The sequence below is a fragment of the Canis lupus genome, chromosome 21 (assembly GCF_011100685.1).
Source record: "Canis lupus familiaris isolate Mischka breed German Shepherd chromosome 21, alternate assembly UU_Cfam_GSD_1.0, whole genome shotgun sequence".
Lineage (NCBI taxonomy): Eukaryota > Metazoa > Chordata > Mammalia > Carnivora > Canidae > Canis > Canis lupus.
The window spans coordinates 40,592,265-40,617,587 of NC_049242.1; the positions used below are offsets into that span (position 1 = coordinate 40,592,265).

Genomic DNA, 25,323 nt, shown 5'->3' on the forward strand with positions numbered 1-25,323 from the left:
GGGGGCTTATCAGCTTGGTCTTTTATTGAGAACCTAACCAGGGAGTGTATGGCCTTGAGGTTTTTTGTACCATCTTGAGTGAATGGCATATGGCTGTTTTTGGGTCTGGCGAGTCTTTGTAATTACTTTGTAGCAGTCAAAGGAAGCTATTCCTTAAAATTTGGAGCCAGCAGGCCAGATTTACTTCCTTGTCCATTTTTGTTGCCTTTGTTTCCTTGGGATTCATAGGACCCTGATTCTGGGCCTTTCCTTTATCTTTCCCTCTCTAGCCCCTTCTATCCCTAACTCAATAGCACACAAGTGAAAATCCCAGTGGTTTGCAGAGTGGTTAACCAGGCAAGTATGGGGATTCAACAGATAACTTCCTTTGGATGAAGTTATTTAATCATGCTAGTAATACCAAAGAGGACTCCTCCTCAGGTTAAGCCTTCCTGGAAGAGGTAGCAGTTGAGAAGAGTTGTAATTTAGGATTTTAGAATTCTATGACTGGACCTAACCTTGTAGATCTCTTAACTTGTTAAGACTGCGGACCAGAAACTGTGACATTCTGAAGGCCCCTCAGCAGCTAGTTGGTATCAGTGTGGCCACCCTGCTCACCTCCCAGATTTATGCTCTTTCCACTTCGCATGCTGTTCTGCAGGTGAGAAGGTCAACATTTGCTTAGTTACTGACGGTGCCTCTAAGTCTTCATTCACACCCAGCCTGATCCTGTAATTCTTACAATTGCTGGAGATCCAGCAATTCTCCACCGCTGAGCCACCCATGTGTCCTGCCTTTTTTAAAATTTTATTTATGTTATTGTTTTATTAAAATTCAATTTGCCAACCTATAGTAAACACCCAGTGTCCATCCCATCAAGGGAAGGGCCGCCTTTTGGTGTTTGAGCCAAACGTCCAGGAGATAGGTTGGTTTTTAGTTTCAGAATGTAAACGAATTTTAAAGATATTTATCTTTATCTCTATGTATCTTTAAAGATCTATATATAGAGAGATAAAGATCTACTTTTTAAGAGAGCCACGGCGTCCGCGGGGTGAGGAGGGGCGGGGCTCGGGGAGAACCGGGCTCGGGCTCCGCAGGGAGCCGCGGGTCGGGGGCTGCTGGCTGGGCTCTGGGATCGTGACCGCAGCCCACGTCGAGGGTGGGGGGTGCATCCGACTGCGCCACTTGCCGGGTAAGAGCAGAGACCCCCGGGCCCCCCGGCTCCCGGCCTCAGTTTGCAAACTCACTCTCGCGGGAGGCCAGGTCCCACCTCTGGAAGGCGGGCTCGGAGCAACGCGTGGGCGGACCCGCAACCTCCGATTGGTGCGGGCGTTGCCACGCGCGGGGCGGGGCACGGCCCTTCCGAGGGGAGCGGCGAGGGCCGGGCCGGACTTCGGGGCTCTGCACGCGCGCCTGGCCGGGTGCGCCCCGCCCCGGTGTCTTCCTTCGCGGCGCGGCCCCGGGGGCCTGGGGCTGGTGCGCGCGGCCTCCGCTCGTCTGGCGATGGCGCACGGGCCGCCGCTCCTGCTCCTGCCCGCGCTCCTGCTCCTGCCGGCGCTCCTGGTCCTGGTCCTGTGGTTCGGGACGGCCAGCTCAGGTAGGCAGGGGGGGGGGGGGGGGGCGGGGGGGCCGGGGGCGCGGCGAGGCGGGGAGGCCTGGGAAGTGCCCGGGATCGAGACCCGGGATCGAGACCCGCCTCGGGCTCCCCGCACGGGAGCAGGGAGGGAGCAGGGAGGGGAGCCTGCTTCTCCCTCTGCGCCCCCCGCCGCCCCCCTCGCCTCCGCCCCCCCCCGCTTCCCCCCACCCCCCCCCGCTTCCCCCCACCCCGCCTCCGCCCTCTGCCTCTGAGTCTTCATTCACACCCAGCCTGATCCTGTAATTCTTACAATTGCCCCCCCCCCCGCCTCCGCCCCCTGCCTCGGGCTCCCCGCACCGGAGCAGGGAGGGAGCAAGGAGGGGAGCCTGCTTCTCCCTCTGCCCCCCGCCCCCCAGTCTCTCTCTCTCTCTCTCTCTCTCTCTGTCTGTCTCTCATTGATAAATAAATAAAATCTTAGAAAAAAAAAAAAAAAGCAAAGTATAGGGATGCGGGGGGTGGGGCGAGTAGGAGAGAAAGCAAGAAAACGCTCCCCCTCCACCTGCTGGTGAAGGGCAGTGGTCTGCGGAGGCTTATCCTAAATGACACGGAGGGGTTTGTATGGATCCAACAGGAAACGAAAGGCAGCGAGGCAGATGAAGCGTCGTTTAGACGCGCTGCCAGTTCTTAACCGGTATGTGAGGGGCTTAATGGAAATCGCAGGCGAGAAAGTGTTGATGGTCCGAGGGCAGAGAGGGCCTTAACATTGCGCCTCCTGTTGAGACAGTGTCTAACTTCCTTCCGTGAGAAGCTAGTTGAAAGCTCCATTCAGACGAGATCGGGCGCGTTCACATTGCTTGCAAGTTTCATGAGCTGAAGGAAAAGATAGATCGTCGTTCTGGAAAGAAGCTGGAGGATGGTCCCAAGTTCTTGAAATCTGGGGATGCTGCCATTGTTGATACGGTTCCTGGCAAACCTATGTGTGTTGAGAGCTTCTCTGACTATCCTCCTCTGGGCCCTTTCGGTGACATGAGACAGACGGTTGCTGTGGGTGTCATCAAAGCAGTGGACAAGAAGGCAGCTGGAGCTGGCAGAGTCACCAAGTCTGCTCAGAAAGCTCAGAAGGCTAAATGAATATTATCCCCAATACCTGCCACCCCAGTCTTAATCAGTGGTGGAAGAACGGGTCTCAGAACTGTTTGTGTCAATTGGCCATTTAAGTTTAATAGTAAAAGACTGGTTAATGATAACAATGCATCGTAAAACCTTCAGGAGGAAAGGAGAATGTTTTGTGGACCATTTGTTTTTTTGTGTGTGTGTGCGTGTGTGGCAGTTTTAAGTTATTAGTTTTTAAAATCAGTACTTTTTAATGGAAACAACTTGACCAAAAATCTGTCACAGAATTTTGAGACCCATTAAAACAAAAGTTTAATGAGAAAAAAAAAAAAAAGAAAGCTGCATTCAGAGGTCATAGAATAGAAGTTAAAAATAATAAGATGTCACTTGAGACTTAATAAATTGGCCAGAGTCCACTGGGATGTGCCAAGTGGTGCTGGGTGGACGGGTGGGGATGTGGGAATTTAGGAGACCGGCGGGGTGTCCATCACTGGGGCTGGGGATGAGCCAAATGTGGGTTTGCATGTGGAGAACTCACTACCTTCCACCAGTGGACTAGCTGTACCCACTTCTCATTACCTTCTACCAATGGACTAGCTGTACACGCAGCAATGAGACAGGATTTGAAGCAGTTGCGAAGAGCAGAAACAGTGACAGGTAACTCCAAACCATTTTCGTAAGTTTGAGAAACAAAACAAGGCAGTGTTAAAGAGAACGAAAACAGAAGCTTTAAACATCTTAGAATGGTAACCTGTTAGGGAAGGGAGATGGATATTAAAAAAAAGGGTAAATGGTATTTCTGTACACTGGCAATGAGCAATTCAGAATAAAATTAAGAAACAATTCGATTTTTGACACCACCAGAAAGAATAAAATACTGCGGAATGAGTTTAACAAAAGAAGCACAACAGTTTTACTCGGAAAACTGTAAAGCTTTTTCTTTTTCTTTAAGTATTACAGTTTATTTAATGGCATTAAATAATAATCATCATCATTACCATTAAATAATCATCAAATTAGCAACGGTAATCATCAAATTAGCAACGGTTATCTTCAAAAGTTATTACACTAGGTTTGCTGTCATTTCTCAAAAAAAAATCAGACGCCTTGAATCAGACATTTCCTACATAAGATGCATCTTATAAATCAGAATTGGTCTATCACCAGCACTGATAAAACCAGACCTAGGGAAGGAACTAAGTCTGGGGACACATGCATGGTCTTAATATAGCAAATGTTTAGCCTGCTCTGATTATTACAAAATCAGAACAGTGAGAATATTCGTGGTTGACAAAAATTTAAGAGGATCTAAATAAGTGCGATCGGAAAACATCCTGTCTTATTAAGTCTTTTTAGGCCACCCTAACAAATATCTTAGAGTGAGTGGCTTAAACAACAGATTTATTTCTAACAGTTCTGGAGGCTGGAAAGTCCAAGATCTAGGTGCTGATTTAGTTCCTGGATAGGGGCTTCCTCCTGGCTTGTGGAGTAGTTCCTGGATAGGGGCTTCCTCCTGGCTTGTGGAGCAGTACCCTCTTACTCTATCCCCTAATGCTGAGAAAGAGATCTCTCTCTCATGTCTCTAATGACACTAATCCCATTCATGAGGGTTCTACCTTCATGACCTAATTACCTCCCAAAGGGCCTACCTCCAAATACCATCACACTGGGCAGTAGGCCTCAACATATGAATTTTGGAGGGACACAAACATTCAATCCTTAGCACATCCCAAAAACACATCCATGGATTAGAAGACAACATTGTGGCAGCCCGGGTGGCTCAGTGTTTTAGTGCCGCCTTCAGCCCAGGGCCTGATCCTGGAGACCCAGGATCGAGTCCCACAATGGGCTCCCTGCATGGAGCCTGCTTCTCCCTTTGCCTGTGTCTCTGCCCCGCCTCCCCCCACCCCCCCAGTGTGTCTCTCATGAATAAATAAATAAAATCTTAAAAAAAAAAAAAAAAGGCAGCATTGTTACGATGGCAATTCTCCCCAAATTAATTTACAGATTCACGGCAATTCCTGTTAGAATCTCAAAGCATTTCTTGGTGGAAATAAATACACTAATTGTAAAATTCCATGAAACTGCAAGGAACACTGAATATTGAAAACAATCTTGAACAAACTTGAAGGATCTTATATGGATTAATGTGGAGCTGTGAACTTAGAGCCCCTGTACCTGAGATACTCCCTCCCCAACAAAAAAAAAGGAATTTGCTTCCAATTATGTGGCAGCGTGTGAGAGTAACATGCCTATGTTTTTTCCAAGGGTCTCCCATAACTGAGTTCTCTTATTGCCACAGGTCTCCTGCAAGTGGAGATGGCAGGGAAGACTCAGAAGGTGCTCCTAAATGATACTGCCACCATTGTCTGCAAAATCCATGGTTACCACCATCTGGACATCACAGTAATGGGTATTACCTGGTATTGGAAGCATCAGGCCTCTGCAACGGAAGTTAAACTGTTTGAGTTTTTTGGTGACCATCAAATGATATTACGATCTGGAGCCTACGTGTCTCAAAGGAGGCTGCAAAGGGGGGATGCCTCCCTCCAGCTGCCAGGCGTCCAGCTGAAGGAAGCAGGAGAGTACCGATGTGAGGTGGTGGTCACCCCTTACAAAGCAGTGGGAACAGTCAACCTGGAGGTTGTGGGTGAGTACCTCGGGGCAGGGCCCTGTGGTTGCCATGGTGCTGAGGCTTGAGGTGGAGCTGTGGGCCAAATGGAGCAGGGGTTTGGAGCATGGGCCAATCTGTAGGATAGACATGAGTTTGAGTCCTGGGCTTCTATGGACAGTTGGACAACTTTGGGCAAGTTATTAATCACATAGAACCACGTTCTGAACAAATGTAATAATACTTACCTAGGGGGTTTATTGTGGGGAAGAATCTATGAAAAATGCAGGTAACACTTAGCATAGTGCTTGGCCCATTGTAAATGGTCAGTGAAAGATAGCTATATTAATTATGATATAATTCACTTAGTGTGTGGACGGTGCATGTTCACTGTAGAGGTATCTTTGAAAGGTAGCTGGGAAGGGAGAGAGATGCTGGGCTCTGGTTCCATAGATCTGAATCCTGTCTTAGCTTTGCTGCTTCTAAACTGGGTGTTTGGGCCAGCCATTTAACATTTTTGGGCCTGAATTTTCCCTTGTACAAAATGGGTTGATAAATCATACCTCTCTTGTAATAGTCTGAGGATTACATAAAATAATGTATGAAAATGCCCAGTTGGGAACTGCTGTGAGGTAGGTACCCAGTGAAGACTTGTAACAACAGCAACACTATCCTCCAAATGCCTCTTTGAGCTCTACTTTTCTTTATTATGATGGGTCTGATAACATGTAGATGAGCTTTGGGGGGTGTATTCGTTGGCTAGGGTTGCCATAACAAAACACCACTGACCGAATGGCTTAAATAACAGAAATTTATTTTCTCACAATTCTGGAATCTAGCAGTCTGAGATCAAGGTATCAGTAGAGCTGTTTTTTTTTTTTTTTCTTTTTCTTTTTCTTTTTTTTTTTTCTGAGGCCTTTTTGCTTGGCTGATGGATGGCCATCTTCTTCCTGTGTCTTCACATATCCTTCCCTCTGTGCACGTGTCCTACTCTTTTCTTTTTGCAAGGACATCAGCCCTATTTGATTAGGCCTCAACCTAGTGTCCTCATTTTAACTGAAATTACCTGAATAAAGATCCTAATTCCACATATAGTTGCAGTCTGAGGGATTGCGGACTTCAGCAGAGGAATTTTGAGAGGCCACAATTCAGCCCATAAAAGGGGGACAATGTCTAGGAGCCCCCTAGAATTGTACTTAGGACTTTTTGATATTTTGTACATACTAAATTGGGGGATGGGGATGTTAAATTAGGATTAATTTCCTCTGCAACTGATAGGAAGCTTAAGATAAAAATATTTTATTTTGTTATTTATTTATTTGAGAGAAAGAACATGCAAGTGCAAGTGGGGTAGCAGGGAGGGACAGAAGGGGGAGGAAAAAGAGAGAGAATCTTAGGCAGATCCATGCTGATTGTGGAGCCTGAGACATGGGGCTTGAACTCAGAACTCTGAGATCATGATCTGAGCTGAAATCAAGAGTCTGCTGCTTAACCAACTGAGCCACCCAGGTACCCCAAAATGAAAGTATTAAAAAAAATTAATAGGCTTTATTTTTTAGAATAGTTTTAGATTTACAGAAAAATCGCAAAGACAGTACAGAATTTTCATATTACTCCCATGTCTGCACACCATTTCCTCTTTTATTAACATCTTGCACTAGTATGGTCTATTTGTTATAAATAATGAACCAGTATTGATAATTATTATTAATTAAAGTTCATGATTTATTCAAATTTCCTTAGCTTTTAATCTAATGTTCTTTTTCTGTTCCAAGATCGCATCCAGAATACCACACTGCATTTAGTTGTCATATGTCCTTAGGCTCCTCTTGACTCTGACAATTTCTCAGACTTTCCTTATTTTTGACAATTTGACCTTCTGAGGAATAGTGATCAGGTGTATCAGAGGATGCCACTCTAATGGCATTTCTCTGCTGCTGTTCTCATAATTCACTGGAGTTATAGTTTTGGGGGAGGAAAATCACAGAGGTAAAGTGCCATTTTCATCCCATCCCATCTAATTGAACAATTTATAACTATTGGCGTTGACCATAATTATTTAGCTTAGTAGTATTTGCCTTGTTTCTCCACTCGGAAGTTATTCTCCTCCCCCTCCTTGTCATGCTATACTTTGAAGGGGAGTCACTCTGTGCAGCCCACATTTAGGCTGTGGGGAATTAAGCTACCCCTCCGTTAGGGTGGAGTAGCTACATAATTTAAAAAAAAAAATTTTTTTTTATTGGAGTAGGAGTAGCTACATAATTTATTTGGAATTCCTCCACACAGAGATTTTTCTCTTCTCTCTCACTTACTAATTTGTTCGATCATTTACTTATTTTAGGATGGACTCAGGATATTTATTTTGTACTTTGGGTTATAATCTAATGCTACTTTATTTATGTTGTTGCTCACATTCTTCCAGCTTCGGCCATTGAGAGTATTTTCAGTTGATTCTTGTGTCTCTTTGACATACCCTCATCATTGTGGGGTTTTGTTTTACTTGAAGCACTTTCTTACTTTCTGGCACTACAAGATGCTCCAGGAAGGATCATTTTGTGTGTTTCTTGTCCTGTTCCCAAAGTCAGCCAATTACTTGAGGAATTCTCCCTGGTTCTCTATTTTTTTTTTTTAAGATTTTATTTATTTATTCATGAGGGACACAGAGAGAAAGCAGAGACACAGGCAGAGGATAGAAGCAGGCTCCCTGTGGGGAGCCTGATGAGGGATTCGATCCTGGGACTGCGGGATCACACCCTGAGCTGAAGGCAGATGCTTAACCACTGAGCCACCCAGGTGTCCCCTTCCTGGTTCTTTTTTTTTTTTTTTTTTTTCTTTAGAAAATTATATTAGAAACCAAAATCTGGCACTAGAGGTATTTGTTACCACTGGGGTATCATTGCTTCTAGGCCCTCTGAACTGACCGAGCAAAGAAATAAATATGTGTTTGTATACTAATCTGTGCATATGCATTTATCTGTAAGTATTTCTATTCATAACCATCTGTGTCTATATTAAATTCAATATTCATTCTTCATGCTACCCCTAACTTTAATCTATTACCATATGAATCATTCTAGCCTCCTCCCCTTGCTTATCTGCAAACCCTCACTCATACCATGAGAAACCTGGCTCTTGCCACCCCCTATCTGTTTACATAATTGTTTAATTCCAGTATACATCTGGAGCCATATCTGAATTGTTAACCTTACTGCCATGAGGAACAAGTTTGTCAACCAGAGTACATTATTTGGTTGCAGTTCTTTTTGCTTTTGTTCTTATAGACTCCATCTATTTCACAAGTTTCTTGGGTCAGCACTTTTCCTCTGTTCCTTGGAGTGAGGTTGTTTCATACATGTGAAGTACACTTAGATTTGCTTGTTACAGTCTACCTTCTTTTCTCTCTTTGTTGGGGTCCTTGAACTCCTAATTTTTTTTAAAATTTTGCATACCTTAGGGTTTACTCTTTGTGTTACAATTCTGTGATTTTGACGTATCTATATCATACATCTACCACTACAGTATCACAGAATAGACAACTTACTGCCTTTGCTTCACCTATTTGCCTCTCCCTCAGGACCCCTTGCACCACTAATTTTTTTTTGCTATCTCTATATTTTTTCCTTTTCTAGAATGTGATATAATTGGAATTGGAATCATCCAGTATGTAGTCTTCAGACTGGCTTCCTTCACTTAGTAATAATATACATTTAAGTTTCCTTTGTGTTTTTAGGGTGCCTGGATGGCTCAGTTGGTTAAGTGATTGACTCTTGATTTTGGCTTAGGTCATGATCTCAGGGTCCTGAGATCAAGTCCTGAGATCAAGATCAGGCTCCATGTTCAGCGAGGAGTCTGCTCAAGATTCTCTCCCACTCCCTCTGCCCCCCTCACATGTGCTCTTTCTCTCTCAAAATAAATAAATATATTAATTTTTAAAAAAGACTCCTCTGTGTCTCTTTTTTTGGTGGCTTGATAGCTCATTTCTTTTTATCACTGAGTAACATTCCATCTTTGGATGTACCTAGTTTGTTTATCCATTCACCTATTGAGAAACATCTTGATTGCTTCCAGTTTTTGGCAATTAGGAATAAGGCTCCCATAAACATTCAGGTGCAGGTTTTGTTTAGATATTATTTCTCATCTCCATTAGGTAAGTACGTAGGAGTGTGATTGCTAGATCATATGTTAAGACTGTGTTCAACTTGTAAGAAACTACCAGTTCTTCCAGAGTGACTATATCATTTTGTATTCCTACCAGCAATAAATGAGAGTTCCTGTTGTTTTGTATCCTTGTCAACATTTGGTATTGTTAATTTTTTGTATTTTAGCCATTCTAATAGGTACGTAGTGATATCTCATTTGTTGTTTTAATTTGCAATTCTCTAATGACCTATAATGTTGAGGATCTTTCCATTTGCTTTTTTTGTTGTCTTCTTTTAAAAGATATTTGTTTAGATCTTTTGTCCATTTTTCAGTTGGATTCTTTGTTTTCCTATTGTTGAGTTTTAAGAGTCCTCTATATATTTTCTTATTTTTGAATCTTCTGTATATTTTAGATATAAATTCTATATTAGATATGTGTTAGATGTGTGTTCCCAATATATGGCCTGTGTTTTTTCATTTTCTTAACAGTGTGTTTTGCAGAACAGAAGTTCTAAATTAAAGTCCAACTCACCAATTTTTTTCTTTCATGGATCATGCTTTTGCCCTTGTATCTAAAAGGTCATCATGGGGGGGGAGCACCTGGTGGCTTAGTTGGTTTAGTGTCCAACTCTTGATCTCTGCTCAGGTCTTGATCTCAGGGTGATAAGTTCAAGCCTCATGTTGGGCTCCATGCTGGGCATGGAATCTACTTAAAATTTAAAAAAAATTTTTTTAAATAGAAAAAAAAATAAAAGCTCATCACCAAACTCAGGGCTACTTAGATTTTTCTCTTATATTATCCTTCTAGAAATTTTATAGTTTTATGTTTAGGTCTGTGATCTATTTTGAGTTAATTTTTGTGAAAAGTGTAAGTAGTATGTCTAGATTCTGTGTGCAAAGTTTATGCATGTGGATGTCCAATTATTCCAGCATATTTATTGAAGATTATCTTTTCTGCATTGAATTGCCTTTATTTACTCTTTTGTGAAAGATCAGTTGAATACATTTGTGTAGGTCAATTTCTGGGCTCTCTCTTCTGTTCTGTTTGGTCTATTTGTCTATTCTTTCACCAATACCATGTTGTCTTGATTATTGTAGCTTTATAGTAAGACTTTAAGTCAGGTTATGTCAGTCCTCCAATTTGTTCTTCAGTATTGTGTTAGCTATTCTAGGCATTTTGCCTGTCCATATAAACTTGAGAGTCAGTTTGTCAATATCCACAAAGTACTTTCTGGGCTTTTGATTGCATTGAATCTATAGATCAAGGTGGGAAGAATCGACATCTTAACAATATTGATTTTTCTTTTCCATGAACATAGAATATTTCATTCATTTAGATCTTTGATTTCATCCACTGGAGTTTTATAATTTTCTTCATATAGATTCTGTACCTATTTTGTTAGATTTAAACCTAAGTATTTCTTTTTTTGTGGGGAAAAGGGAACACTAATGTAAATGGTATTGGGTTTTTATTTTTTTTATTTTTTATTTTTTTAAAGATTTATTCATTCATGAGAGACAGAGAGAGGCAGAGACACAGGCAGAGGGAAAAGCAGGCTCCCTGCAGGGCTGAAGGCAGGTGCTAAACTGCCGAGCCACCCGGGCTGCCCTGGTATTGGGTTTTTATTTTGAAATTCCAGTTGTTTATTGCTGGGATATTAGAAAGCAACTGACTTTTTATTTTTTTAAGGTTTTATTTATTTATTCATGAGAGACACAGAGAGGCAGAGACATAGGCATAAAAAGAAGCAGACTCCCTGCGGGGAGCCCAATGCTGGACTCCGTCCCAGGACCCCGGGATCACAACCTGAGCCAAAGGCAGAGAGGCTCAACCACTGAGCCACCGAGGTGCCCCAGAAAGCAACTAACTTTTAACCTTGTATCCCACAATCTGTTGTAATTACTTATTAGTTGTAGAGTTTAAATATTTTTTGGTCAAGTCTTTGGGATTTTTTAATGTAAATCATGTGTCTGAGAACAAAGACAGTGTCATTTCTTCCTTTTTAATTTGTGTATCTTTTATTTCCTCTTCTTGTCCTATTATTCTAGCTAGGGCTTCCATTATAGTATTGCATAGGCTTGGTTAGAAGTGATACCCTTGCTTTGTTCGTGTCCTTAATTTCTCACCATTAAGTATGATGTTAGCTATAGGTTTTTTGTAGATGTCCTTTTTCAAGTTGAGAAAGTTCCCCTTGTTCCTGGTTTGCTGAGAGTTTTTAACATGAATGGGTGTTGGATTTTGCCAAGTGCTTTTTCCGCATAATTGATATGCTCTTAAAATTTTTCTTCTGTAGTCTGTCGATGTAACAGATTATATTAATTGACTTTTGAATAATGAACCAGTCTTGAATATCTGGAATAAATCCAATTTTGTTGTAGTGTATAATTATTTTTATACATTGTTAGATTCAATTTGCTAATATTTTGTGAGGATTTTTGCATTCAGTGTAATGAGAGGCATTGGTGTGTAGCTTTCCTTTTTTGTAATGCCTTTATCTGGTTTTGGTATTAGTGTATTCCTGGGCTCATAGAAAGAGTTAGAATATATTCCCTCTGCTTCTAGTTGCTAGATGAAATTGTAAAAAATTGGTATTATAATTAACTTAAATGTTTGGTAGAATTCACTATTGAAACCATCTGAGCCTGGTTCTTTCTTTTTTTGAAGGTTATTATTTATTGATTCAATTTCTTTAATAGATGCAGGCCTATTCAAATTATCTATTTTTTCTTGTGTGAATCTTGGTAATTTGTGTCTTTCAAGGAATTGGTCCATCATATTTATCAAACATGTAGGCATAATGTTGTTCATAATATTCTTTTATTACTCTTGTTCATAGTGTCAGTAGTGATCCTTCTTTCATTTATATTAGTAATTTCTATCTTCTCACTTTTTTTTTTTCCTTAACCTAGAAGTTTATCAATTTAGTAATCATTTCAGAGCACCAGTTTTTGGTTTCATTGATTTTCTCAATTCACTTCAACTTCATTGAATCCTGCTCTAATTTTTGTAATTTCTTTTCTTCTGCTTATTTTAAGTTTAAATTGCTCTTCTTGGGATGCCTGGGTGGCTCAGCAGTTGGGCGTCTGCCTTTGGCTCCGGGTGTCATCCCAGAGTTTCGGGATGGAGTCCTACATCGGCCTGCTTCTCTCTCTGCCTATGTCTCTGCCTCTTTCTCTGTGTCTCTCATGAGTAAGTAAATAAAATCTTTATTAAAAAAATAATAAAATTGCTCTTCTTCCTCTAACTTCTGAAGATGGAAGCTTATTAAGGTAGTTGATTTTATATCTTTCCTCTTTTCTAAAATATGTATTAAATGCTATACATTCCCCTCTAGCCATTTCTTTTGTTGCACCTGCAAATTTTCATAAGTGGTATTTTCATTTTAATTTCATTTAGTTCAACATATTTTAAAAGTTTCTCTTGAGATTTTTTTCTTTGACCCATATATTATTTAGAATAGAAGTGATTTATTCTCCAAGAAATTTGGCATTTTTCCAGCCATTCTTCTGCTTACTGATATCTAGTTTAACTCTACTGTGGTCTGAGAACATACTCTGCATGATTTCTATTCTTTAAAAATGTTAGATGAATTCTGTGAGCTAGAATGCAATTTATCTTAGTGAATGTTCCATGTGACCTTGGGAAGAATGTATATTTTGCTGTTGGATAAAGTATCCTATTGATTAATTTGATCCAGTTGATTGGTGGTGATGTTCCTTTGAACTATTTTCTTACTGCTTTTCTGCCTGCTGGTTTATCAATTAATGAAAAATGAGTGTCGAAATCTCCAAACTATAATTGTGGATTTTTCTGTTTCTCCTTGTAGTTCATTCAGGTTTTGCCTCATGTATTTTGACATTATTATTATTTTTTTAAAGATTTCATTTATTTATTTGAGAGAGAGAGCAAGAGAGAGAGTACCAGTGGAGGGGAGGAGAGAAGGGAGGGGGAAAAGGAGCCGCCCCACCTGAGCAGGGAGCCCAATGTGAGGCTTGATCCCATGACTTGAGGCAAAGGCAGATGTTTAACTGACTGAACCACCCAGGTGCCCCCAGTCTTTGTCTTTTAATTGATGTGTTTAGACCATTCATTTGAAGTGATTATGTATATAGTTGGATTAGTATGTACACATTCTATTTGATGTCTTCGTTCTTTGCTTCTTTTATCTCTCCCCACTCCGTTTTATTGTAGAATAAGCTGATTGATGATAAAACATAAAATTTACTCCTGATACTTGATGTTACAAACTTTATAGTCTTTTAGATATGCGGGATCTTTGTATGTAACTGGCACAAACCCCATTATTTGAGCTCTCTTAATTGCTTTTATGATTCCTTCTGTTTCTTCCCACAGAGACTTGTTATTTGCTTTCCATAAATGCATCCAGTAAATAAAGAGATAAATTGAGACAAAAGCTGTACTCTCTTATAATCTACACATTTTCCACACAAGATACATTTTTTTAAGAGCCTCCTTGTAAGGATTTTCCATCAAGAATGGGCTGGTCCTCATTGCTGGCTACCTGTTTTCTTTGTTTCCCTCTTAAATAGAATCAGTGACTTGCAGCTCTCTCAGTTTTCATCCACTGTTCTCACCCTGGAGCCCTGTTGCTGTGGTGATAAAGGGTTGCAAAGGGGAAGCAGACAATCTTACCATTAAATCTCTATTCTTGAAGTCCCCTGAGCCCTTAGGCTATGACCTTCAGAAGTGTTTGTAGGTGAGACTTGAAGGCTATAGTGGGACTAGAGTTAGGGCTAATCATCCTTTACCCAGGTCAGAGAAGGCTCTGGCAGTCTTTTCTCTTAAGCATCCTTTGTTGTGGTTAATGCACCAGGGATATTTTTAGTTACTTTTCCTCTCCCCTGAAAATAGGAGGGGATTTTTATAGAATCTTCACTGCTAGAACCTGGTGGGTTTCCTGGAAGTAAAACCCATGAAAGTGTGGTGGTCCCCATGAGACTGGGCCCCCAGGAGTTTCTTCTTGTCAAGCTAGTTCATGCTCTTTCTTTAGCAATTTGTAAGAGTTACTGCTTAAGTGCTTTTACCGGTTTATGGTCCTAGCATTTGCTTAAGGTGACATGATCTTGGCTGTGATTCTCTCAATCTGTCTCTCGTTTTCAGGGTGCTGGTTTGCCCTGATACCTTAATTCTCTCATGGATTTAAGAGAACCTGTTTATTATAGTTTGTTCAGCTCAGCTTTTTTCTTGTTATGACTTTCAGGGTCTTTACATGTCAGAAGGGAAACCAGAAGTCAACAATGGCTTTTTTAGAAAGGTAGTTTGTTGTCTTTTACAGAAATGTAGCCAATCCAAGGCAGGTATGGCAGTTCTATGACCATAGGGGACCTCGGGTCCTTTTATCTTATCACTTTGCCATTCTCAACATGTAGCTGCCACCTTGTGTTTGGAAGTGGCTTCTCCATCTCTAGCTGTCATGTACTAGTCCAGCCATTCTGCAGGAAGGAGGAAGGGGGAGAGGAGAGGAGAGCACAGTCCTTTTCTTTAAGATACGCTTGTTATTTAAGGATACTTCTTGGAAGTTGCTCTCATCACTTCTGACTACATCCAAACGACGAGACCCTAAGTTCACAGGGCTACAGGGAGGTTGAGAGATGTAGCTTTATCTTGAATATGTCATTGAAGAATGAAAATTGGCCATTAGTAGTCTCTACCACAATAGTGTTCCAAGGCTTTCCTCAGATTTTCAAAGGTGTCTATGACACAAAGGATCTACTTAAGAAACTCTACTCTATAAAATTGCTGTGAGAGTAGGGGACCACAGCATATCAGCTAACATTGAAACCAACATACCCAGAATATTTAGCCTAAGCAGAATCCCATTCAGTATGCTCACCCTTCCTGAAGGCTTGCTGTGCTCCCCTCCCCTCCCCTCCCCTCCCCTCCTCTCCTCCTTCCTCCTTTCCCTGTTACGGTAATAAACTGGTCCCTACCTCCCCTTGAAACACGACTTCTCTCTCTTGGCAGCTTACCCCGTCAGCAGCTTGTCTCCAGAGCAAGCCATGGTGAAAGAAAATGAAGAACAACTTATTTTGTGTATGGCAAGTAGGTTCTACCCCAAGAATATTACCATAACATGGAAAAAGTGGACCCCAAAGGATCCCCAGTATCTGGAGGTTTCTGAGGGCATCATTACTAATGGTACCACCGAAGATGAGGATGGCATGTTTAGTGTCACTAGTTACTTGATGGTGAAGCCCTCTTTGGAAGACAATATGACTGTCTATCAGTGTGTGGTATGGCATGAATCCTTGCCAATCTCCCAGAGCCGCAACTTCACCTTGATTGTGACAGGTAAGCAGCCTCCTGAATATTTCCCCTGCTCTTCACCTTGAGGTCGGGTAATGTAAAACTTTGGTTTGCAGGCAGTCTAGGGGAAGACGAACAGTGGGGAAGATAGGAAGCTTGGTCTGGCATAGCTCAGCCCCAGAATCAGCAGTCCAGACTAGGTCTCTAAGCCAGGGCAGATGGTCAAGTAGGTGGAAAGTGGTGACAATAGTCTTCAGATGGAAATAGGGCTACTTGTTAGCTCATGGCAGTTTATGTGATCTGGGTGCTCTATATGGCTTAGAGTATAAAGCTTACTAGCTACAAAGATAGTCCCCTGAAGATAAGAGTCTGTCAGGGACCAGGGACTCAGCCCTGCCAGCAACTCTTCTGCTCAGGTCCCAGGTCCACTGCAAACTGTTGGCTGGTGAGGCTGCGTCAGTAGTTCTGTCTTATGAGTTGTGCCCATTATGGGGAGGCCATAGTAGGGTGGTCCTGCAGATGCCCAAGACTTTCCCCAGGCACATTGGATCCTTAGCTCAAGATCTGCAGCTCACTATAGAATCCCTCCTGCTGGTAGGATGAGGTCCATGGAGCTCATACCTTGGCTTCCATGGTCATGGCTCTGGTTCTGGGTAGGTATGACCCTGCTGGTCGAATGCATCGGCCTGGAGCTAAGAGGGGTAAAGCAGGCAGGGTGGGACTAGCGGCCCTTGGGGATGTGGTCTGGGTATCTAGTATGATCCTGGAGCAAGAGAGGAATTATTCTTGGAAGTAAGGGCTAGGAATACGTGTGGATGGTGTGTGAAGAGATGTGTGTAGAGTATATGTAGGGCGTGGGGAGTATGAAATTGAAATATGCTTTGTGTGTGCGGTATGAGGGGTTTGTCTGGGTTATACATATGTTTCAGTCCATTAAGGTTGCTATAACAATTTGCTGCAGTTTGGGTGACTTAAAAACAACAGAACTTTATCTTTCACAGTTTCAGAGACTGAAGGTTTGTGGTCATTGTGCCATGCCAGCATGGATGGGTGAGGACCCTCTTGGGTTACAGACTTATTGTATCCTCACGTGATGGAAGGGATGAGAAATCTCTTTAGGGCCCCTATTATAAGGGCACTAAATCCATTCATGAGAGTTTCACCCACCTACCTCCTAATACCATCACATTGGGCACTAGGATTTCACTATGAATTTGGGGGGAGCATACACGTTCACTCTATAGCAGTTAGATGGTGCTGTAGTTTAGAAGCTTTGAACATTGCATGGCTTGTGTGTGTGGCATGTGGTGTTTGATATTGCAGTGTATTCTAGCAAGTGCTAAACACGCGGGGTGTGTTGGTATGGAGGTGTATGTGATAGGAATGGAGGGTGCCATGACATGTGGCAGAGGGTCACAGGGACAGGGAGAATGACATATAGCCACAGATCCTAGCAGTGGTTGTATGGTCTCTGGTTCTGGCCAGGAATTTCTTCTTAATGTTTTCTCCCTTTCTCCCTGCAGAAACAGAGAAGACAACTTCTGTTTGGAAGAACATTGTTATCAGCATTATAGTAATAATCTTCGTAATTGTACTGGTTATATGTATTTTTAAGAGAAAGGTAAGTGGCTCCATAGCAAAGGTTAAACTCTGTGTTTTAGAGTTGGCTTTGGGGGATCCCTGGGTGGCGCAGCGGTTTGGCGCCTGCCTTTGGCCCAGGGCGCGATCCTGGAGACCCGGGATCGAATCCCACGTCGGGCTCCCGGTGCATGGAGCCTGCTTCTCCCTCTGCCTGTGTCTCTGCCTTCTCTCTCTCTCTCTGTGACTATCATAAATAAATTAAAAAAAAATATATAGAGTTGGCTTTGGGAGTTCAGGGATTATTGTCAGTGGATGCTGTTGAAGACTTCTTAGGATTCATACTGGGGTATTCTAAGTGTGGTGTGTGTTTTGGTGTGTGGCTTTTTCTGATGTTGTGTTGATAAGCTTTTTTCTGATCTCCACATGGTGGTTTGTGGCTCTGGGGAGAGCATAAAGCCCCTGCCTCTTTGTGATATATCAGTTTCACTGTGTATCAGACCTGACCTTATTGGTTCAGACCAGGGTTTTGAACCGTGTATGGGCTGTACTGTTGTTCTCACACATAGAAACCATGGCTTCAGAGGTCAGAATTCCTTCTCCCAGGTTCTCATATTTTGTTAACAGCTGGGGTAACTCGCCACCAGATTTATTGGTTTAACCAGGGATTTCTTTTTTCTTTTTCCCCAAAATTTATGTATTCATGAGAGACACACAGAAAGGCAGAGATATAGGCAGGCTCCCCTTTAGGGAACCTGATATGGGACTCAATCCCAGGACCCTGGGATCACAACCTGAGCCAAAGGCACATGCTCAACGACTGAACCACCCAGGCGCCCTAGCCAGGGATTTCTAACCCTCCCTAAGTGTTTCCCAACTAAAGCATGTTTTCAAACATGTTTATCCTTGACTATGGCCCAAAAAGCAAATAAAACAAGTCAAAGTATAGAGGCCCAAAAGACCAGTGTAAACATGTTGGTTAAAATGGTTCTACATAATAAAATTACCCTCAGATATTTATGGACCAGCCAAGACAGAATCATTATAAATGCCGTAGGAAAAGTGCAATACTCGGTTAATTAAGAAGAAAAGGCTAAAAAAAAAAAAAAAAAAAAAAGAAGAAAAGGCTATTTGTTTGTTTGTTGGTTGGTTTTTTAAAGATTTTATTTATTAATCATGAGAGACACACAGAGAGAGGCAGAGACACTGGCAAAGGGAGAAGCAGGCTCCATGCAGGGAGCCTGATGCGGGACTTGATCTGGGAACTCCGGGATCATGCCCTGAGCCAAAGGCAGATGCTCACCCATTGAGCTACCCAGGTGTCCGAAAAGGGTACTTGTTTATCAAAAAATTGCCAACTGATTCATGGGATTTATTTTTCTGATGGGACCTAGGCCAATGAGATAACTAGATACAGAGTGGTTTTCAAACGTCTCTTGTGATATTTGTGAATATTCTATTTCTTGCATTCCTCTGACTTCTGATAATTCAGGTGCTATCACGGTAACCTCACATTTGGCAATGATACTTATTGAAAAAGAGACTCAAGCCTTTGTGATGAGCCTGGATTATGTGATGGTTTGGGCCTTCACCCTTCCTCATATCCATGTCCTCTGCCATGCAATTTGCTAGTGTCTTCCAACGATGGGCTGCCCCCAACACGGGACTCAATCTCCTGACTTGCTTTGGCCAGTAGAATGAGACTGAAGGGAAAGAGGGCCTGTTCTAAATTTAGGCGTCAAGGGACTTTCTGTGTTTCCATTTGCTTTCTCTGGTGCTTCTGATATTAGTTAAGAGGAGGATGCATCCATGTGAGCCTGCTGGGGGCTGAGTGACAGCAGAAGTTAAGCTGTACTAGGAAAGGTTGGTCTGGATCACATGATGGCCCACAACTCCCAGACATGTGAGCGAATCTAGCTGAAATCATCAGCATTCAACAACCATGAATGCTGCCAAGAGTCCAGCCAACTCTCAAATGCATGAGAAATACATACTTTTTTTTTTTCCCCCAAAGCCACTGTATTTTAGGCTGGATTTTACATAGCGAAGGCTAACCAATACAGCTTCTCAGGGAGTTGAGTTTTAACTAGAAAGTGTGGTTGCTATGGAGATGTGCTGCTGAGACCCCTTGGAGAGAGAGAGAGCCAGCTATGGAGCATACTCAACCAACATGCTCCAGCTGTGGCACATCAGGGATCCACTGCAGTACTAGAACCTATGTCATGCTCTCCTTGGACAGCCCCAGAAAATAGCTGAGAAATGCAGGAGTTTTAGAGCTCCCCACTGGGGTGGCTGAGACTTTCTAAGACATGCACTGTAGTCTGGGGATCTTGCTACCCAAACCTCCCTTCTTCCTCCCTTTACAGATAGGATACCTACATCATGGTCTAAGGCTTTGTCCTCATACTCATGCACCCTCTCTCCTTTATCTTTCACAGGAACTATGCCAAAAAAATCCCTTATCCTCTACCTTAAGAGCTTCTCCTCAGAACATCCAAAATGATATAGGGGAAGGACTGAAGAACTATAATGAGGTGTTTTCATTATGATGTATTCATGGCTTATTCACATGGAGGAACCATAGAAGAACACTGGAAATTCCTACACAGAAAGATTTCTCAGCGAATGCATAAGTACCTGAAATTACTTTTCCCAGTGGCTTAGGTAGCTTGCCCAAGAGCAGACTGTTCAAGACATTTTCTTTTATAACTTCCTGCCAATTGTCTTATCCAAGAAAAAGAAAGCAACACTTTCCAAAGAAGACATACAGATGGACAACAGACTCATGAAAAGGTGCTCAACATTACTGATCAACAGGGAAATCAAAACCACAATGAGATACTACTTCACACATATCAGAATGGATAGTATCAGAAAGACAGGAAACAACAGGTGTTGGTGAGGATGTGGAAAGAAGGGAGCCCTAGTGCACTATTGATGGGAATGTAGATTGGTAGTAGCCACTATGGCAAACAGAAGGGAAGTTCCTCAAAAAAGTAAAAATAGAACTACCAAATGACCCAGCAATTTGACTTCTGAGTATTTACCTGAAGAAAGTGAAAACACTAAGTATACAAGATCTATGTCCCCTTAGATCATTGAAGCATTATTTACAATATATAAGATAAAGAAACTTGTGTCCATTGATGGATGAATGGATGAAGAAAATGTGATATATATATATATATACACATATAATGTATATCTATAACATCTATTATATAATGTATGTGTATAATTATATATAATGTGATACACATCCATCCATACACATATATAATGAAAAATATAATAATAGAATATTATTCATCCATAAAAAAAGAACAAAATCTCCTCATTTGCACAACCACAGATAGACCTTGAGGGTATTATGCTAAATGAAATAGAGAAAGATGAATACCATATGATCTCACATTTGGAATCTAAAACTTCTTTTTTTGAAGATTAGTTAGTTATTTATTCATGAGGGACACAGAGAGAGGCAGAGATACAGGCAGAGGAAGAAGCAGGCTCCCTGCCTGGAGCCTGTTGCGAGACTTGGAGGGCTACTCTCCTCCATACCACCCTGGAATCACGACCTGAGCCAAAGACAGATGCTGCACTGTTGAGTCACCCAGGTGCCCTCACATGTGGGCTAAAAACAAAAAGAAAAACCTAAGCCCGTAGCTAACAGCACAGTGCTAGGTGCCAGGGGTGGAGTGGGTGGATGAAATGGGTGAAGGTGGCCAAAAGGGAACAGACTTCTGGTTATAAAATAAATTATGGGAATATAATACACACCACGGTGCCTATAGTTAATAATACTGTAATGCATATTTAAAAGTTACTGAGAGTAAATCTTAGTTTACAAAAACTTTTGAGAAAAAGATTTTTATAACTATCGTGACAGATGTTAACTATACTTATTGTGGTGCTTTTTTGCAATACATAACAACTTTTGAATCATGTCCACCTGAAACTGATATAATAGTGTATGTCAATTATACCCTTCCCCCCAAAGTAACACTTAAATTTCTATACTGTGGCCTGTTTCCGTTTCAAATTCTGCTTCTTAGTTCAATGAGAGTGACCTATCCATGCTAATATGTGAATAAACATATTCATCTGCACTTTTAACTTAATATCTCTGAGTTATTCTTTGAGAGGAGATGAGTGACGTGTCTAGGATCTTGTGGCTAGTAAACGGTAGAGCTTAGATTTTTAATCAATATGCCATACTGCCAAGGAAGATCCAGGGTTGGGGTGTGAAGGGTGAGCTGGATCCTTAGGTCTAGAGGAGAGGCTCACTCTATATAGATCTTGTCTGTTCTTAGGGGAGGACCTGTTGGTTGGCGTGTTTGGCCATTGCATATTTTCTGTAACTGAACCAAGGTGGCTGATGTTATTCCTAATGGCACATGTGAGCAGGCACCTCATTCAGGCCAGAGGTTGACAGGGCTGTGGGGAGCCTCATGCCAGGTGTTAGTCATGGGCAAGGTACAGTGGTTATCAGGGGATGTGCATCTTTGTGGAGCAGAGAAGCCTTGTTCACATCTCTACAGAGAGTTGAAGGAATGATCCTGAAAACAGTTTCTTAGGTCACTCAGAAGGGGCACAGTGAGCTCATTCATGGGCATAACTGAGGCAGAAGACTTGGCTTAGATGACTGACCACAGTAGAACTCCCCAAAGCTGAGCTCCCACCTGAGGGTGATGTAGAGTGGGCTTTAGTGGCAGCCCTGGGGATTGTGGCATCGGTTTAGTTGGTGCCTATTCCAAGAATATGTCCTTATCATTTGAGGAGCCAATGAATCTCATAAAATGGAGATCTGGAAGGAAGAACAGGGCAACAGATAGAACTATTGGGACAAATAAGGTAGCCCAAAGCTGTCTACAGTTATTGAAAGAGAGTGAGTCAAAAAGAATGACGCCTTGTGGAAAAGGTAGTAAGGCAGTTGAGATTTTAAAATAATTTTGTAGAGATTATAATAATGAAGTAATTCAATGAAAAATAAAATTAGGGGGGAAAATGACCAATGGAGTCTCTTTATAGGAAGATAAAACGTTAGATGTAAAATGTGGGGGATGTTGAATGATTGATTAGAAGGAAATCTATGATGTAGGAAAAAAGAAAGCGCATCAAAGAGTTTACTAAACTCAGAAATGTGCTGGTCAGACCTTCAGTGACCTGAAAAGGTGCAAAAGAGGCAGAACTATGGGGTGATTTCTGTTCTACTTCCAAGATGGATGGGAAATCAAGGACACAGTAGGAATTTGACAACAAAGAAAAGTCTCCACCAGAACTTGCTTCTCGGAGGCAACTTCCCTTCTCCAATAATGATGGTGTCATGAGAAAAACTGGAATTGATCAAATGAGGTAAAGAGTCCACAGAGGCAGGGCTACCTGGTCTGTTTTGCTTCACCTTGAGGGCTGATGGTCTGGGGAGGAGGAGTTTGAAACATACTGTGGTGCAAAGAATGATACTCTTTAATGAAGTAGAGGCATGTGACGAAGGAGAGCTGAAGAGGGCTTTGTGTGCTGTTGACCCATACTCCTGCACGCCACTGCTTCTCCCAGTGAAGGAAATAAATTGCATAGTTGCATATGTACTTAGTATCACCCCTTCCACTCACTGGCATTGGTGCCTGGGAAGACACAAGGTCAAGGGAAAGGCAGATGTTTGTACTCCTTGTGCCCAAGCTGGCCAGTCAAGGTAGCCTACCTTTCATGTCAGCCCAGAGTGGAAGTAGGGGAGGGTGTAGGTAGCACTTCCCTTTCCATGAAGGTTTATGCAATGCCCCAGGCAGGTGGACATGGAAGAGAGGATGCCAATAACCTAGATTCTAGAGCCACAAAACCACTCTCTGGAACCTGATTCTGACTTTAACCCCATGGCTCCACCTTTTTCCAGCTCCTTTCAAGCTGGAACAGATCTTTTGTGATTTAGACCTGCCCTGATCTGGGGTCAACACGACTTTGACATGCAGAGTTCATGTCTTCATAAAACACAAGGTGTCTGATACCCGACACTGAGGAGACCTCAAAGATGAGCCCAGAGTGCTGTGGGGAGCCAGAGCTACTCTCCTTACCACAAGCTCCCTCAGGAAGGATGTTAGGGAGGAGCTGGAAGGATGTCACCTGGGGAGAGAAAGTGGGTCCTGTAGAAGCTGGGTGAGTCCTCTCCAGCAGAAAGTCCAGAGGGCCACCTTCATGGGTAACATGTGGGCCTTGTGGTAATTGGCAACATGCTAAATCCATAGGCATCAGGCCCAGGCAGGTTTCCAGTATGGCTAGTGGGCTAGTTTTTCCAGACTAGCAATTCAGTTTCACTACAGGAAATGGGTGGCTTGGCGTCCTTTTTATGTTGAGATTAGCAGCTCCCTCCATGCCTGGAACTTTCTAGCTCCTCCCTGAGCTAAGCCTTAAGGCTGGGGGGGAGGGGGGGGGGGGTCTCGTGGGAGTGGAAAGCCTAGGACAAGTGGCCCTGATTTTCTGATCAAGTAGGTCTTTTCTGTGGCCAGCAGGTGGCGCTGAGCCCTCAGTTCTGTCCCTTCACTGTCACCAGGGGTTTAGGGTGGAGGGGGTGGAGGAAGGTTGCTCTGGATGGGGTCCCAAGCAAGGTGCTGCTGAGCAGCTTCTCATCCATGAGCCTTGCCCCTCTGCTGGTCTTAAGGACAGCCAAGCTGAGTCCCAGGAGCCAGGCACTGTGTCCAGACCTCTGGGCTGACTCTGAGTAGCTTCTTATCCTTCTTCTTCTAAGTCACAAACTGGTCAATGTTGGGGGACTGTGGGTGCACGAGGGGGCAGCTTAGAGCCTGGACCAGTAGCGGAAGCTTCCTCTTCAGCCATACCTCTGAAGTAGCCCAGGACAAACTCACTGATCCTGCTGATGCCCACTGCAGTCCTCAATCTGCAACAGGGATGCTGGCTTGTTGTCCTATACACTATTCATCATTCATTCATTCATTCATTCAGCACTTTGTGCCAGCCACGGTGCTGAATCAAATATAGTCCCTGACCTCAAGGAGTCATGGACTTGGTGATGTCACAACCACAAGGAAAAGCAGAATGCCCATAAACACAGAGGAAGGGAAGAGACCATCTCTTTTCAGAAGAATCAGGGAAGGCTTCAAGGAGGCATCATTTGGCCTGGACTTCTTTGGATTTCAACAGGCAGAGATGAGGCCTGCATATTCCAGGCAAAGGGAATAACAGAAGAAAGCACAGAGGTTGGAAGGTCAATATTACATGCAAGGGGGGAATAGTAAGGCTGCCAGGGGATGGGTGGTTGCCCAAGGTCCTAGCAAGAGAACTCAACTGTAAGGCCAGAAAGTAGAAATGGCTGGCTCCGGGGTCTAGCCTGGACCCAGAAGGCCATGGGGAATTAATGAAGCTACTTGACATGGGAGGAGATGATCGTAACCTTTTGAATAAGACCACTCTGGGAGCTGCATGGCAGATGGATTGTAGGGGGTGACGTGAGACCAGAAGACCATGTAATTGGCGCTGCCAGAACTGTGTCATCAGGGTCTGAGCTGGGCAGGTGCATTGTGCAGGAAATAAGACCGGGCAGAGAAGCTCATCACCAAGGGAAAGCACAATTTCTCCCTTAATATTTGTGTGGTCACTGGTCCCATCATGGCTGATTCAGCAGCATCACAACAGTTAACACTTATTGAGCACTTACTACGGACCAGGTACTTAAGCCTTTTGCAAATGTTTTTCACTTATCCCCAAGACAATTCTGTGAGGTGTGTATTAGTAGCAGTCCTACATTATAAATGAGGCAACTGAGGCCCAGAGAGGTAAGTTGTTGACCGAGGCCTTAGAGCCAGAATCAGGATCTGAACCCAAGTTGGCTTGAGAGCTTACACTCCAGTTACTACGGGCATAACCTTCCTTTTTTTTTTTTTTTTTAAAGATTTTATTTATTTATTCATAGAGACAGAGAGAGAGAGAGGCAGAGACACAGGCAGAGGGAGAAGCAGGCATCATACAGAGAGCCTGACGAGGGACTCGATCCCGGGTCTCCAGGACCATGCCCTGGGCTGCAGGCGGCGCCTAAACCGCTGCGCCACC

At 42.8% G+C, this 25,323-nt stretch overlaps 1 protein-coding gene, 1 non-coding gene and 1 pseudogene across 3 annotated transcripts; 1 reads left to right on the forward strand and 2 right to left on the reverse strand.

Moving 5' to 3' along the window:
• Positions 1-1,404: 1,404 nt before the first annotated feature.
• On the forward strand, positions 1,405-21,386 carry NCR3LG1 (natural killer cell cytotoxicity receptor 3 ligand 1). 2 transcript variants are annotated; one of them, XM_038569176.1, is made up of 6 exons: positions 1,405-1,576; positions 4,971-5,318; positions 15,406-15,732; positions 16,689-16,737; positions 17,211-17,308; positions 19,704-21,386. In XM_038569176.1, the coding sequence occupies exons 1-5, from the start codon at positions 1,483-1,485 to the stop codon at positions 17,299-17,301; spliced, it is 909 nt and encodes a 302-aa protein (XP_038425104.1). In that variant the 5' UTR covers positions 1,405-1,482; the 3' UTR covers positions 17,302-17,308; positions 19,704-21,386. The 2 variants fall into 2 exon arrangements, with proteins under 2 accessions (XP_038425104.1, XP_038425103.1); XM_038569175.1 differs by lacking the exon at positions 16,689-16,737 and having other exon boundaries at positions 1,409-1,576.
• Positions 3,824-3,955, reverse strand: LOC119865101. Its single transcript, XR_005375959.1, has one exon. It is a non-coding gene; the product is annotated as a small nucleolar RNA SNORA72 (small nucleolar RNA).
• Positions 13,402-14,856, reverse strand: LOC106560159 (annotated as a pseudogene).
• Positions 21,387-25,323: the final 3,937 nt, after the last annotated feature.

Excerpts from the sequence above, each read along its gene's own strand:
- NCR3LG1 (XM_038569175.1), top strand. The coding sequence starts at position 1,483 with ATGGCGCACGGGCCGCCGCTCCTGCTCCTGCCCGCGCTCCTGCTCCTG. Across the intron at positions 1,577-4,970 it reads GTTCGGGACGGCCAGCTCAG|GTCTCCTGCAAGTGGAGATG; the intron begins GTAGGCAGGGGG and ends TTATTGCCACAG. Across the intron at positions 17,309-19,703 it reads TATGTATTTTTAAGAGAAAG|GAACTATGCCAAAAAAATCC; the intron begins GTAAGTGGCTCC and ends TATCTTTCACAG.